This window comes from Acipenser ruthenus, chromosome 27 (assembly GCF_902713425.1).
Source record: "Acipenser ruthenus chromosome 27, fAciRut3.2 maternal haplotype, whole genome shotgun sequence".
NCBI classification, from domain to species: domain Eukaryota; kingdom Metazoa; phylum Chordata; class Actinopteri; order Acipenseriformes; family Acipenseridae; genus Acipenser; species Acipenser ruthenus.
This window is the reverse complement of record NC_081215.1, coordinates 6,347,278-6,362,650: the sequence shown is the minus strand read 5'-3', so window position 1 is coordinate 6,362,650 and position 15,373 is coordinate 6,347,278. Positions and strand designations below refer to the sequence as shown.

The 15,373-nt window shown below is 40.8% G+C and overlaps 1 protein-coding gene across 3 annotated transcripts; it reads right to left on the bottom strand.

The window, feature by feature from the left end:
• Nucleotides 1-3,084: 3,084 nt before the first annotated feature.
• LOC117432465 (SH2 domain-containing protein 5-like) lies at nucleotides 3,085-15,173 on the bottom strand. 3 transcript variants are annotated; one of them, XM_059002473.1, is made up of 10 exons: nucleotides 15,053-15,173; nucleotides 12,347-12,462; nucleotides 10,540-10,620; nucleotides 9,048-9,122; nucleotides 8,509-8,655; nucleotides 7,880-8,104; nucleotides 7,410-7,560; nucleotides 6,501-6,609; nucleotides 4,645-4,804; nucleotides 3,085-4,342 (listed from the first exon to the last, which is right to left on the bottom strand). In XM_059002473.1, the coding sequence occupies exons 2-10, from the start codon at nucleotides 12,395-12,397 to the stop codon at nucleotides 4,124-4,126; spliced, it is 1,218 nt and encodes a 405-aa protein (XP_058858456.1). In that variant the 5' UTR covers nucleotides 12,398-12,462; nucleotides 15,053-15,173; the 3' UTR covers nucleotides 3,085-4,123. The 3 variants fall into 3 exon arrangements, with proteins under 3 accessions (XP_058858456.1, XP_058858457.1, XP_058858455.1); XM_059002474.1 differs by lacking the exon at nucleotides 15,053-15,173 and adding an exon at nucleotides 14,413-14,497; XM_059002472.1 differs by lacking the exon at nucleotides 15,053-15,173 and adding an exon at nucleotides 13,821-14,119.
• Between the last annotated feature and the right edge of the window lie 200 nt (nucleotides 15,174-15,373).

Genomic DNA, 15,373 nt, shown 5'->3' with positions numbered 1-15,373 from the left:
CCTCCCGGGCTCTATTGCAAAGACTGAGAAATACATTACAAAAGAATAGAAAATCAAAAGCGTCTAACACAATTTCTTTCAAGTATTAAACACCAACACTAACCTTCTTTTTATAATTCACACCATGTCCCTTTAGGGCTTCCATAGATTTGAAGATCATTTTATTCTAATAATTAGATTATTCCAAATTAAATAACCTCATCGGAGTCAACACATTGGGAAGCTTTGTCTTCCACTGGCAATATACAGACATGATTCTGGTGCCAGTACCTGCTTCTGTTATGGATTTCTTGCAGTAATACTGCCCCACTTTCACGGGTTTGGAAATGTACAGCCTCCAACATACTCCCTGACAAAACACAAGGTATGGTACAGGTCTACTAAAAAATAAATACATACACACATTATATAGACACACACACACACACACTCAATGTTTACGCCATCCCAAAAAGAGATCTTTATCAATAGATGATTGCTTCTGTGCCCTGGGCATGCTTCCAGCTGGTTGAAGCACATTTTCTATTGCAGTGGCGTTGCATTGCTTGTGTGCAGAGGGGGGCCATAATCATTATTGACTGAACTTGTGAAAACTTTGGATGTGAATGCCCTTCACTTATGTCAACATCTGTGGTTGATACATTCAACTTTATTTAAGTTACTACATCTAATAACCACCAGTGCAAACCTTTTTTTTTTTGTTCAGTATATTACATAAACTTAGCTAAAGTGCCCTCTGGTGGTCAAATGGGATACATTTTAAAGCACTGATCACTATGTAACACAATTTTTGTTCCTGGGTAGTAAGTGTTATTTCCTAATTGCTTATGTCTCAAAAGTATAGAAAATGGCTATTATTCCCCACAAACTTTGCTTTTGTGACCAGGACAGTGATATTTTGAAATTTACCTATTTCCAATGAGAAAACGGGCGAATTTGTGTCTTTTCGTTCACATAAAGTCAGAAAAAAAACAACATATGAATCCAAATTAACATGTATTTATACTAAAAGTAATACAAAAATGACTACAAAAGATTTAGAAGCGAGTAGTTTTTCGAGATTTACAATTATACTGTAAATCACTTTCACGAATCAGCCCCCAAATGTAGTCTCACATCATGTTCTTGTTATACTGTCCTTGGTAGCGGCGTTCAAAGTCCAGTATATCCTGGTGGAAGCGCTCGCCTTGCTCCTCCGAGTACGCTCCCATGTTCTCCTTGAATTTATCAAGATGAGCATCAAGGATATGGACTTTGAGGGACATCCTACAGCCCATTGTGCCGTAGTTCTTCACCAGAGTCTCAACCAGCTCCACATAGTTTTCGGCCTTGTGATTGCCCAGGAAGCCCCGAACCACTGCGACAAAGCTGTTCCAAGCCGCTTTCTCCTTACTAGTGAGCTTCTTGGGGAATTCATTGCACTCCAGGATCTTCTTTATCTGTGGTCCGACGAAGACACCGGCTTTGACCTTTGCCTCAGACAGCTTAGGGAAGAAGTCTTGAAGGTACTTGAAGGCTGCCGACTCCTTATCTAGAGCTCTGACAAATTGTTTCATAAGGCCCAATTTGATGTGCAGTGGTGGCATCAGCACCTTCCGGGGGTCCACCAGTGGCTCCCACTTGACGTTGTTCCTCCCCACAGAGAACTCGGTCCGCTGTGGCCAGTCCTGCCTGTGGTAGTGCGCCTTGGTGTCCCTGCTGTCCCAAAGGCAAAGACAGCAGGGAAACTTGGTAAAACCGCCTTGGAGACCCATCAGGAATGCCACCATTTTGAAGTCTCCTATGACCTCCCAGCCGTACTCATAATACTTCAAGGCGTCCAGCAAGGTCTTGATGCTGTTGTAATCCTCTTTGAGGTGCACCGAGTGAGCCAGGGGAAGAGACGGGTACTTGTTACCATTATGGAGTAGCATGGCTTTGAGGCTCCTGGATGAGCTGTCAATGAAGAGGCGCCACTCATTCTGGTTACAGGCGATTCCGATTGCCTCGAACAGACTGGTCACATTGTGGCAGAAGCAGAGCCCATCTTGACGGGTGAAGAAGCTGGAAAAAGGTTGGTGACGCTTCCTCTGATCTGCAGTGTGGCACCGGGGCGATGGATGAATGAAGGTCCGGATACGTGATAGCAGGTGCATTCTTGCCAGTCCGACGTTTGGAAGGGTCCACCATGCAGAAGTAGCAGTTGCTTGAGTGGTCAGTGGGTTCCTGCCAAATTCTTGGGATAGCGAACTTCATGGCTCTCTTTTACCCTCTGTACCATCCTACAAAAATACATTTATTTCACCCGTGACTAATGTGTAAGAGATTCTCGCAACATTTTTCATATATGATATTTTTTCAATAACATTGAAAATTGTAAAAAATTTTAAAATTAAAAACTTTTACAATTTTAAAAATTTTAACAAATTTTATAACATAAAATTCCGAGCAACAAGTGTCCATCTTACCTTCCAGAGTTTTTTTGCAGTGCTCGCAGGTGAAATGAGGTGCCCAGGGTTTGTCTTGATCCCCGACAGGCATACCGAAATATGCCTTGTAGGCCTCACACATCTTAGCAGATGCTTCCACGGTGTACTTTTTCGCTCTTGTCTTGATAAATTGGCCGCATACATAGCAAAATGCGTCTGCCGGATGCTTGCAGCCTCTTGATGCCATCTCAGAAAAATGCAGATATGTATCCACTTAGGCAGCTGGAACTAAACTAAACTGAACTGGTGGGCTTAAGGCCCCTGTATTTATACTACTATTTATATTACTGGAAAGTTCTAGAAGTTACTCCAAGTTTACTCAGCACTGAATCTACCTGGAATGTTCTGGAAAATAGGTACATTTCAAAATATCACTGTCCTGGTCACAAAAGCCATTTTCTATACTTTTGAGGCATAAGCAATTAGGAAATAACACTTACTACCCAGGAACCAAAAAGAAAAAAAAATTTGTTACATGGTGTAATGTAATGCCATCATTTTAGTAAGAGGGCAGAAACAGTAGACTATTCCTAGGGAGGTGCAGACAGTGGTATTCTGACAGACTATAATAAATAAATTGATGAGGACAGAAACAAATAAAACTGGAAATAAAAAAAAACTACAAAAACAACAACTTTATTAACAATTACAAATATGAGTCATAAAACAAAGTCACATAGATATCAGCGAATATATTTGAATTTTAACAGACATTTACGTTCCTTTTATAAAAGTGCCACAAAAGCTCAACAGTAGTGCTACCCACCATTCACCACATTTTAGTGCTATAGTGTCCTTGCATGCAGACAAGAGACACACACGTCTAGTTTAATTATATGAACAGTGGCAGATCTAAATACTGCCAGACTAAAACCTGCTTTTTCAGGGACCTCTTATTTATGGTATGTAGTAATGTTATTAAAGTGGGCCATTGAATCAGGCCTGGGAGTAATCACCAGGAGGATTTCTTTTTGCTTGGATCAGGGCTCTCCAACCCGAGTCCTGGAGAGCTACTGGGGCTGCTGGTTTTCGTTTCAACCGAGCTCTCGCTTACTTAATTGAACCCATTATTGGCTTAATTAGTCAAGATTAAAAGGTGTTCCAGATCTTTAGCCACTGATGATGTAAAGACATCTATAAAACCTGCAGGATAGGGGCTGTCCCAGACCAGGGTTGGAGACCCCTGGCTTAGATCATTAAAATAGACTCCACAATGGTGTGAATGCTTCAAACCAATGGTGCTCTACGTTGAATCTCATGAGCTGCCAGTCATGACCAGGGCTGTGTTCCACACAGATTCCCACTTCTTCCAGCAAGAGTCCCATACTGTACTAGGCAGTGGCGTCTGAGAAGCCCAGAGCTGGACAGCTCAGTGGTTAATGAACCAGCTTTGAAACAAGCTGGAAGAAGCCCCTGGTAGAAATCATCTATGGTCATGGGTAACCACCCCCAACCTAGATTACAGAAACAAGAACAATCTCTCCAGTGCTTGTCCAATGTCAATCCAGGAAGGAGACACCATAAGCACCGTTTAAAATGCTCTATATTGAGAGGCAAGCAGATATCACTATGATATCTAGTTCCCCCAGGTTTCTCAGGTCTCCAGCCTCCATGCCTTGTTAAATGTCAGGTCTGTATCGCAAGGTTCACAATATTTAATGCTGCCTCAGGCTCAGAGGCTCTTCTGCGTGTTCGGAATCCACCACACGTTTACCTGTGGCCTGGTGTAGGCTGGAGCCTGGGCCTCGCACGAAGTCCTCCTCCTCGTAGCAGTGGTTTAGGCGGGCAGAATTTAGGGAACACAGCAGCTCCCCCTTGACCTCTGTGAAGTGGTCGATTAAGGCTTCTATGCTATTGAATTCGTTTTGGAGGTGCTGAGGCAGAAAGGAAGAGAAGACATTTATAAAAAAAAAAAGACACGCTGAAGGGTATCCTATGCCTGCTAAAACTTTTGGGAAACGCTAGGTAAATGAGAGCTTGTTTACCTTCCTTTGGTAATGTCTGACTCGAATCGATTCTTTAAATAAAAATATATAAACAGCATAAAACCAATAATACGATTTCTGTTTAAATCGTTGACACTGTACACTTATTAAATTCATACTGGAGGCGCTGATTTACAAGCAAAAACAGAAAATCACTCCAGGCTATAACCCTCGCCCTGTATGCCCTTTACCTTCAGGATGTAGTTCCCATTCGGGTTCCTGTTGATCTGGTATCCCTGCAGGCCGAAGGGGGTGCGAACAGACAGGGACCAGGACTTGGAAGAGTTGGGGTTCTGCCACAGCAGGAATGCTCCCAGGATGTCTTTGCGGAGCAGTGAAGAGCTGCTGTCCCTGCAACACAAGCACAGGGTTGTTTACACACAAAATCCATTGCTTACCTGTGCTTAGCTCCGTTAAAAATATTTACCGTTCCCACTTTTATTGCGATGAGAATATTTTGGTTCTCTCTAGAGGCGAGAGTCATTGATGTTGGCTAATTTACCATTCCAAGTGAAATAGTTGACGAAACAGCAGCTTGAATTTGCCCAATCAACATCTATGCTGCTAATATGCAGATGAGCTCAATCAGAACAATCAAATATTCACTTTTTGTGCAGTTCTACGGCTTTTGCACCACCCTGTAAAATTAACAAATTTTGCTTCATAAAGTTGAATGAAACCTGACGAATAATGTTATGTTAACATATTGAATTGCATACCGCGTTGTAGTTTTCCATTGAAAAAGATTTGAAAATCTTACATGATGTTCAATAAAAAGATCATGTTATGTTCATATATTTTAGTTTTTTAATGTCTCAATCCTAAAATCCTAGGTGATGAAAAACTTTTGGCCATAGCTGTACTTAACTTTTTTTTTTTTTTTTACATATATTGTAGATATCCAATTATTTCATATAAGATTGCTGTATCCTGGTATCCTGAGCTGGGTGATCAGCTACCAGGAAGCAGCAGCTACTTTATTTAAAAATAAAAATAAACTTTTGGAGAGTTTTTAAATAAAGTACATCAGCTCTATCAAGTGTGAATTCATAGACAAGAGTACTGGAGCTTCGGGCTTCAATTTAAACTGTACGTTCTGCAAAGGTTTGTATGTCGTTAGTGTCACACATCTCGGTTTCACTGTTAAATTGCACTTAGTTAAAGCAACAGCAAGATTACAGTTGAGGATTGAACGTTACAAGCAGACGATTCATGTTATTTTCACACCCTGAGATCCTGTGCAGAGTGTGTAATTAAAAGGGGATTGTCTGTTTCAGACTCTAGCTGCTTTCTCTACAGTGGCAGCCAGAAGGACTTTGTGGGGGGTTATCGTAGGAGCCCATGCTGAAAATATCTACCCTTTAAGCATTTCCTGTTCTATATCAAAAACAAAAACACAATTTTGAACAAAGACAAGACCGTTTTGAGTTATGCTTTGCTCTCTCTTGCAGAGTGATGTACAGTAATAGTGACAAGCAGGTTTGAAGAGAGTGTGGGGGCGGGTGCGGGGGCAGAGGTATACATATTTAATACAAAAACAATTCACATTTCTATAGCGCTTCAGGATCCCAAAGTGCTTCACACACATAAAAAAGAACAATTAAACCATTCAATTAAAAAGAGTCCCATACAGAATTTAATAAAACAAATTTAAAAAAAGAGATACGAATTTGGTTTTAGTTATACAAGTTGAAAAACTAAGGAAAAAAAAACTGGTTTGAAAAACTAGAACAATTCAAAATAAATAAATAAATAAATTGGAATAAAAACAAAGTTAGACTAATAGTAAATTATACTATCAATAATAGTAAGTTAGTCACAGCAAGAGAGGGAGCAATGTATGTATAAAATTAAAATAGATACAATTATCATTGTTATTATTAATAATAATAATAATAATAATAATAATAATAATAATAATAATAATAATAGTCACTCAGGCAGGCGTGGATTAAACCGTGCAATCTCTTTTGTATTTCAGTCAGTTTCATCGCTGAGCAATAGGGCCAGAGAGGAATAACAGATACATTACATCAGGGTCACTGACCTGTGAATCCCTGAAAAGGACCACACAGCTTCTGTGAGGATGTCCTGGGTTTCTGACAGGGAGAAGGATTTTCCCACCTGAAAATCCAAACTCCTCCACCCCCGGTTCACTGGAAGCACAGGCAGAGTGATGTGAGTGAGGGGGGCAAATACAATATTACTGGAGCAGGTGAACAGGTCATCTTCAGCACCTCAAAGCTTGTTAGAGGTACGGAAAGCATTTTAATACAATGCAATGCTTTAGCCTTGGTCCCTGAACTTTTCTGTGCCTGAACTCTGAGTGCCTAAAATGCTTTAATTAAAATCAGTCACATGTTTGAAGAAAAGGTTCTTCATTGAAACATCATGAAACCTGGTAAGTGTGCAAGAAGTCTTATAGGCTTTGCCATTTCATTGGATAACTTGGCTTCTAGTCTGTCTGCACTCTAGATTGTTTAATGCAGATTACCGAAACAGTTTTTGGGGGGACGGCGACAGGAGAGTATGTTTAAAATATCTGTGCCGGTTTTGTTCTCCCACAGAATACACATTTTCAGATCCATTCAACATGGAGTTTAGAAGTTAAAAGGCTCACAAGATTTCTTACATAAGAAGCAAGCATTCAAACAAAAACATGACGCAAAAAAATAAAACGGTACGTCACAGTGCTTGATGCAGCTGATCAGAAACAAAGACATTGAAATAGATCACAGCTGTATATCAGTTGTCACAAGACTTAAGTATGACCTGTCTTTACAGTTCAATCGGAATTAGCTGCTAAAACATGCAAATGTTGCTGAAAGACTCTATTCTCAAAGCTTTGCCACGTAGATTTTTTCAGTCTGCTTTTAAGAGATGTTATGTGTGCCGTTAAAGCTTTGTGACTAGGATCCACAATAAAAGGAAGTGGCGTGGTCCCAGTGATCCTTACACTTTTCCTGGATGGAGCGGTGTGTCTGCGAGTCGTAGGTGAAGGAGCGGTACGCCCCCGAGCGGAGGACTTTGTTCCGGATCGCTTTCTTGCGGACCAGCGTCGGGGAGCAGGCAGGACTCACAGCAGGAACGCTCAGCTTCTTATCTGCCTGAGAATGATTAAGAATAAGAAATTACATTACACAAATCTGTAAATATCATAGCTAAACTATGTATTCATGCAGAAGCAACAATTGCCTAATAACTTTCAGCAAAAAAAAAATTGGAGAAGTGAGGTGGTGAAGAATAATAGCATTGCGAGGTGCGAGGTCCATATCCCCCAGAAAAAGAGACATTTGCATCTGACTTAAAGCAATCTATAGTTAAAGTACCCTCTACAGCTCAGGTTTAATAAGTAGCTCCATTGGAGGAGGGTTGTGTGAAGCTAGAAGGCTCTTTGGCAGGTATCCCGAGGTGCCAGCGTCTCACCATTTTATCAGGTATGAGCTCTCCCTGAAAGGGGGCCCTGCGGAAGGACACCAGGGCGCTGACGCTGAGGGAGACCCTGTCAGCGATGAGGGAGGGCAGGGGAGGGATGTCCTCTGGAAGGCCCTCCAGACCGGACGCTGTCTCCTCACTCTCTGCCTGCTCCGGGTGCTTCTCCAGGTAGGCCAGCTGGAAGGCTCGGCAGAGGAGCAGGTTCAACACCCGGGCCTGCAATTGGATAGAAATCAAGTTCTATCAAAACCTAGGCTGGTGATTGGACAGAAACCAGGTCAGAACAAAATCTGCACCTGTGATTGGATAGAAACCAGGTCAGAACAAAAACCAGGTCTGTGATTGGACAAAACCCAGGTCAGAACTTTTCGTGGAAACTTTCTCAAATAATCTACAAGAAATGAGAGGGTTTTCAATTCAGTTTGAATGTTAACCATATACTATAGCAAGATGAAGTTGAGCGTAATTGTAGACTGTATACTGTTTCAATGAGCACAGTCAATTCAGGAGAGTTTTCAACAACAAAAAGGGACATCAGTCTTGCTGGTGCATTTAGCAAGTTTTAGGAATACGTGCCCATGGATAAAGACAGGGTTTAAACAGCTGGCAGCGCGCAGTACCTCGCAGGGCTGGCTGCCCACAAAGAGATGGCAGTACAGTTCGTCTGGGGAGCAGCCCGGGTTGTGAGCAACGAAGGCGAACTGGGAGTCCGAGGGGCGGCAGGTGGAGAATAGAATCCTCCTCATGGAGTGAGCCATCAGTAGAGTCTGTACCAGAGGAGCAGAGAGGCCACAGCCAGCCAGCACACTTCAATCACTGATACATAAGAATATAAGAGACGGAAACTTCGGGACTAATGTGTATTTAGATTAAAAAACTGAAGCAGTAGATCTAATCTAAAACAAACTTTCTGGTTTCTTCTGTTTCAAAATCAAGACGCGTGAATATCCTGATAATTCTCTCATTCATATTTAAAACGAAAGACTAACCGTATGGCAGTGATCAGGTCAAACATAAGAAACTAGGAAGAAGTCAATGCCTCAAGACTCTTACTTACTGCTCCTCCTTCCGGAACTCTTCCTATTCATTCACAAGCACAAATTTACAGTTTACTTGTAGACAATCTCTACAGTACCTAAATGAACCGCTGGACTCTTACCACTCCGTCTGCATCGTATACCTTCACTCCCTTGGTGGAGAATTTCAGGGTGACGGCCCTCCGTCTGCTGCAGTCCTGGGGGAGAAGACACTGAACTGAATGGCTGCTATATTATTATCACTAGCGTCTGGTTTCACAAACCCTGAGAAGCACTCATTTTAGACATCCTAATATCATACTTTATATTATTATTATTATTATTTGTTTATTTAGCAGACACCATTATCCAAGGCGACTTACAGAGACATCAGCTGCAGAGTCACTTACAACTACGTCCCACCCGAAAGACAGAGCACAAGGAGGTTAAGTGACTTGCTCAGGGTCACACAATGAGTCAGTGGCTGAGGTGGGATTTGAACCGGGGACCTCCTGGTTACAAGCCCTTTTCTTTAACCACTGGACCACACAGCCTCATTACAGTCCATCAAAAGGATACAATCTACATTAATATATATATGTCTTCTGTATGACTATTGAGGTTTCTGCTTGGATCATTGGCTGCCACTCTTACTAACTATTTCAGCAAGAATTGCTTCTGATTTTTTGACGTGAGTAGGGGAAGTATATCAGTGTTGCACAGGCTTCAGTGAACAATGCTTCACCTATGAGCATCACAGAGCGACACTAATATCTTTCCCCACCTCGCTTCAGAATATCAGCCTTGCCTTTTCAGAAACATATTCTTTTCTGGAAGTGTTAGTAAGCATTGGAGATAATGACTCAACTCGTGTGAAAGAGGACTATTCCAGGACAGGGTTTGAATAGGCAGTCAGAAGCACAATGGAAGGCAGGCTTGGGTCATAATGTGACAAATCACCCAACAGGTTACAGCCTACCATCTCCGATTTATATAGGCTATGTCATTGCCATTGAAAATCACACGGCAAATCAACAAAAATACATTTGAAAGAAAACAAAAGGAAGTTACACCTTTAAGTTTTTTACCTTTGACCTTAGAGGTAAAACCCCAAAAATAAAAATCTCAAAACATTACCAAGAAAAGGTCACGATCTTGGCTTCGTGTGACAAGTGTGACACTGCTCTCCTATTGTTTTCTGTGGAGGTCAGCAGTTCTGTTACAACTGAATAACTGAAAAGATGACACCAATAACCACACCTGTACTAAAACTACTGCTTACAACGCTTCACAGGAACGCTCGAGCTTTCAGTGGACTACAATGACTTTCAGACAAACTGTAGTATAACAGTGATAAATCAGTGCTGTGCCGTGGTCCTATTTATCAAAAGGCCTTTACCCATGCGATAGTTTCATCGTTTTCAGATTACACATCTGCTTTGTGTTTTAATGTAATCTGTTGTGCTCAGTTATGTGAAAAATAGAAAATCAGAGTTACGCTAAATAATGTCCTTCGAATAGATATGTGAAATGTAATTGTGACAGAGCAGATACACTCAATTTGATAAAGCTAGACACGTGGTTCTTCAGATATTTCACTCTATAGTGTGCCATACAGCAGGGGATTTGAATTACCTTGAGGGATCGCAGCAGCTCATATACCAGCCAGGTCTTCTCATCCAGACAGCATTCCTCCACCACACAGGAGCCCACATACTGCACAGGGAGACAGGGGAGAGCACAAGAGCCAGGCTAGCACTGCTACTGCACAAGTCCAGCAGTGTGCCTGCACACAGGCCAGACCACAAAAACCTCACTTCCTATACATAACCAGTCTCAGCAGAGTTTTCATCGGGCTAGTATTTATATCAGACAGGCTTTTCTTTATCGAGCTCGACGGGATTAGGGGACTTTATTTCCATCTCCTCTTCAGTTTCCTAATACAAAGCTTTTGTTCTATCTGATGGTCTAAGTGGGTAACCAAACTAGTCATTTGTTTTAACACCAGCTTTCACTGAAGATACAAGCTGTCTCTCTATAATGTTTTTGTCTGAACTGCCCATTGAAAAAGTGTTTTTGCAATATTTTGACAGACACAATGATCCCTGGAACTGTGGCTTGGCATCCCCTCGAGAATGACAAGAGTGTCACTGTGGATTGGCCTGACTGGCCCTCCAGTTTCTGTTCTACCCACTTGAGATTTTCCTGATATGGACAAGCCTACAGAAAAGGTTAAGTTCCTGTCAAAGCGGTGCACGGAAAATTCAAGTTGTTTTTTTTAGGTCACTAAACAAGCCGATTTTACTTTAAACTATGTGTATGGGTGTTTGATAGCATATTCATTTTTCAGAATTCAATGGCTAGCTCACAGCAGCCACGTCACAATAATGGCTTCGCCAAGCAACGGCAACGTTGAACCCGTAAGGATAAAAATAAATGCCTTAATCTATCAACATAAGTAAATAGTTAATCATGCATTCTTTTTATCATGCACAGTTGTGTCTTCCGTCACTTATTAATTGTTTTTGTGTCACCCACTTGGATCCATCGTGTATCCACACTCTTATCACCATTACTCATAACGTACACAGGGTGTATAAAACTACAGAAAGACATCCAATTGTAATTATAAAATGAATGAATAAGCTCAATATGCTGTTATGGTTTAGAATCGCCAGTTTGCAAAGTAATGTGCTGCTTGATAAAAATGGGTAGAAGGCTAGATATTGATCATCTGAAATGGGGAATGTGGGTGACCGCCTACGGGGACCATCTTTATCCCAACTGCATTTGGCAAACACCTCTGTGCCACAAGTCTTTATGAAATGTCAAACCTCTCAGAAACACAACTGGGCTATTCCATGAAAAAGGTATGTTTGTTACACCAACAGGAACAATGGCAAGCCCAACATTTTTGAGGACTTATCCAATGGAACACATTGCGCTTTTTCATTAAATGGCTCAACTACTAAAAATCGCAGTTAGAAGCAACTTGTGATTGGGGGAAGGTGACGGTTGCAGAGGACGACATTAATCACACAGTAACACAGACGCTAAAAGCGAGTGCTGAATAAGTTGCATTGATCAGGACAGTGTACAGAGAGTAACGTAGGAGGGAATTTTACCAAACACAATTTATTAAGAACATCTCCACCGATTCTAATTAGCAGCATAACACATTTAGTTTATGGCACTGATATTATGTAAAGAAAGCACAAAGAAACAGTAAAAACACATGCTATACCTACTTGATATTTTGATCTATAGACACAAGAACACAAGTACAAAGGAAGTTGTATCGACCACAACAATGTACAGGGAGTATTGCAGGGGGTATTGTTACCAGGTATAAAAGACTGATCTTTTGAAGACAATGAGTACAGTGCTCAAGCAACAGACCTTTAAAAATAAATTAACTACAGGAGATGAGATCTTACTGTACCTCTGCAAATTTTGTCTCGGTTCTGGTCTTCCTGGACGAAGTTTCACTCATGTCTTCTCTCTCCTCTCGTTCCTGCAGTCAGAAGTGAGTTTATTGAACTGCAGCCCCTTTCCACTCTGTAAGCAGACAAAAAAAACACAGCAAAAGCATGAGAACATTACCACTAATGCAGCGACTGGCTGTGGCTGCACTGTGAAGAACGACACGCTGATGCTTTTGTGGTTAGCTCATGACAGTGCTACTGCATGGGGCTTGCAAAAGGAAATTAGAAGGTGGTGTTAACTGACAACCTGGCTGGGCTCTGCTTTAAAAGGCAAACACACTATTTTTTGCAATATTACATCACAGGGGTGGAAATAACACTCCTATTGTATAGCAGTTTGATCCATTCCGTGCTGTACTGTGGGGATATTTATTTGCTTAAGTTGCTGTATTTGGATCTGCCACTGTTAAGGTCAATTGGAAAGACCCCCACTAAGTCTAGTAGACAAATGTTTCAGCTATTTTACTTTAGGCTTAAACTGCTCAGCCTGTGCCTGTGCCTGACCAGGATAAGCCACAGCTGGATTGTTTAGAGAATATTACAGTGACTCCACCTGGGTTGCATCAGCCACTCATTTTTAGGCATCTCCCCTAGATGCAATCCACAGTGGTTACCCAGTGCTGTAAAATGCTCTAACAAAATACAGCTGTAGCTTATCCAGTGGGATATTGGTTGAAAATTATGTTAACGCTTTACAAACACTAAAAGGTATAGACAATGTCGACACAGGGGACTTTTTTGACCTAAAAAATAAACAAGGACTAGGGGTCACAAATGAAGATTAGATAAAGGGGCATTCAGAACAGAAAATAGGAGGCACTTTTTTACACAGAGAATTGTGAGGGTCTGGAACCAACTCCCCAAATGTAATGTTGTTGAAGCTGACACCCTGGGATCCTTCAAGAAGCTGCTTGATGAGATTCTGGGATCAATAAGCTGCTAACAACCAGAGCAAGATTGGCTGAATGGCCTCCTCTCGTTTGTAAACTTTCTTATGTTCTTATTAAAGCATAGGTGTCAATTAAACCAAATCCTACAGTATGGTATGTTGGAATGGCGCAAAGAGGTCTCTTCATTCTTACTCGTTCACAGAGTCTAGACAGGTTACCCGTACACTGTTACTAATCACTAGTATTACTAATTAGTTTTTACATCAATGTCTACATTCTATTAGTGCCGACCCATACAGTTACAGTTTTATAATGATACAAAAAAAAGTTTCACCAGCAAAGGCTGTAAAATGCAACTTTAAGAGCGCCCAGGAAGACAGTCGGCTAAGCGACCACCACACTACATTCAATTCAGCACACAACACAATCTAATGAATGTACTTAGATTTTACAGTAATGCGTTATTTTCTTCGAGTTTCTGACGAAATAGGAAATCCAGCTGAGCAGATATATACCAGTTTGCAGTATGAACTACACTTACCAAAATTACGTGTAGTTTCTCCTTTCTCCGCCGCTCGCTTTCTCTAAAGTGATCGCTTTCCAGTCAGATGTGCAACATGAGTTTTTCCCAGTGTTTCCCAATCAATGCAGTACTTAGCAGGATGTTTACTTTTCTCAATTTTACCGCCTAGGAATGTTACAAGTTGATTCATAATCGGCAGCAGATGCTTCACTTATGCAGATGGCATTTCTGTTTTGTTTTCCAAAAATGTAACCATGATCATTTAGGCTAAATAATTCTGCATGACTACAGTTTGATTGATTATATATATATATATATATATATATATATTCTTTAAAAAAAATCTGTTTCTGTTTAAATAAATAAGGATTCGTTTTCATATTTTCAAAAACATGGTTACTTTTTTCTTGTGTACCTTATAAATTTGCTCTTTTCCTCGTCGGGCAGCTGCAAGTTATTGGCATTTTCACAGGTGTGTTAATTAGGGCGTTAACCTCGATGGAAGTTTACCAGTATCAGTTCAAGTGAAAAACACAGATCACAACTGCATCTCACATCCACGTACTGTTTATGGATTTCAACAGGTAGCTCCTGTAACTCAAATACCTACCGATAACAGCACAGGAATGTTCGTGTTTTTGAAGTTATCAAACTATGCATATAGATACAGTAGACGATACGTCTTAATGAAAGATATGAAAGTCTGGTCTTGACTGGAAATAACTATCCTTATTTACGAAGAGTAATAAAAAAAAAAAAAAACAGTAATCTTGGACAGTTTTACCTAAAGTACCAAGTAAGGTAGTCCAATACTAGTGGTAATCTGGGTCTGAACGACCTTGGATTCCCACCATTTCCATTGCTCCCCTTACTTCCGTCGAGCAGCAGTTCAATGGTTTGAAGATGATGCTGCTAAGCACAATTCTGGGGATAGTTCAGGGAACAGATTTGCACATGGGACATATTTTGGGTAGAAGTGACCAAATTAGAATACATATTTGTATCTAAAATCTGTGGTGCCAAATAATTCAGGACTGAACTGGCTGTATGAACTTCATATTAACTAAAGAAATAATTTTAAAAAAAATTTAATCGTTAATAAATAATTTTATTATTAATAACTAATAACATACTAAGAGTAAGAACATTAATTTGTACTGCAGCCAGGGCAGTTGTAATCACGAGCTGATTACAAAGAATCTCCTGCAGGTCGCCAATGTAAGCTACAGAAAGCTAAGAAGTTGAAATACCTGCAAGTCTGTTCTGAAAGACAAGTCCTTACAAAAGCCTGACAGTATGTCTGTCCCACTCTGCTTGGGATTTTCTTGTGGAGGAGTGAACTGCTGTTGCCAGGCTGTGTGTGCGTGTGTATACTGAAGATCAGATTCAGCATGCAAAGCAGGACAGTTTGAACGGAAATAAGACTCATATTGCAAAGCAGTTAATCACGGTGTATAGGTAACACGCGTATGTGTCTAATTAAACTCACAGTAAAACCAGGAATGGGTCAAACCAATATGCAACGGGAGTCTTATTTCCATCCCTGTACAGCACCCCTCTAGGTCTCAGAA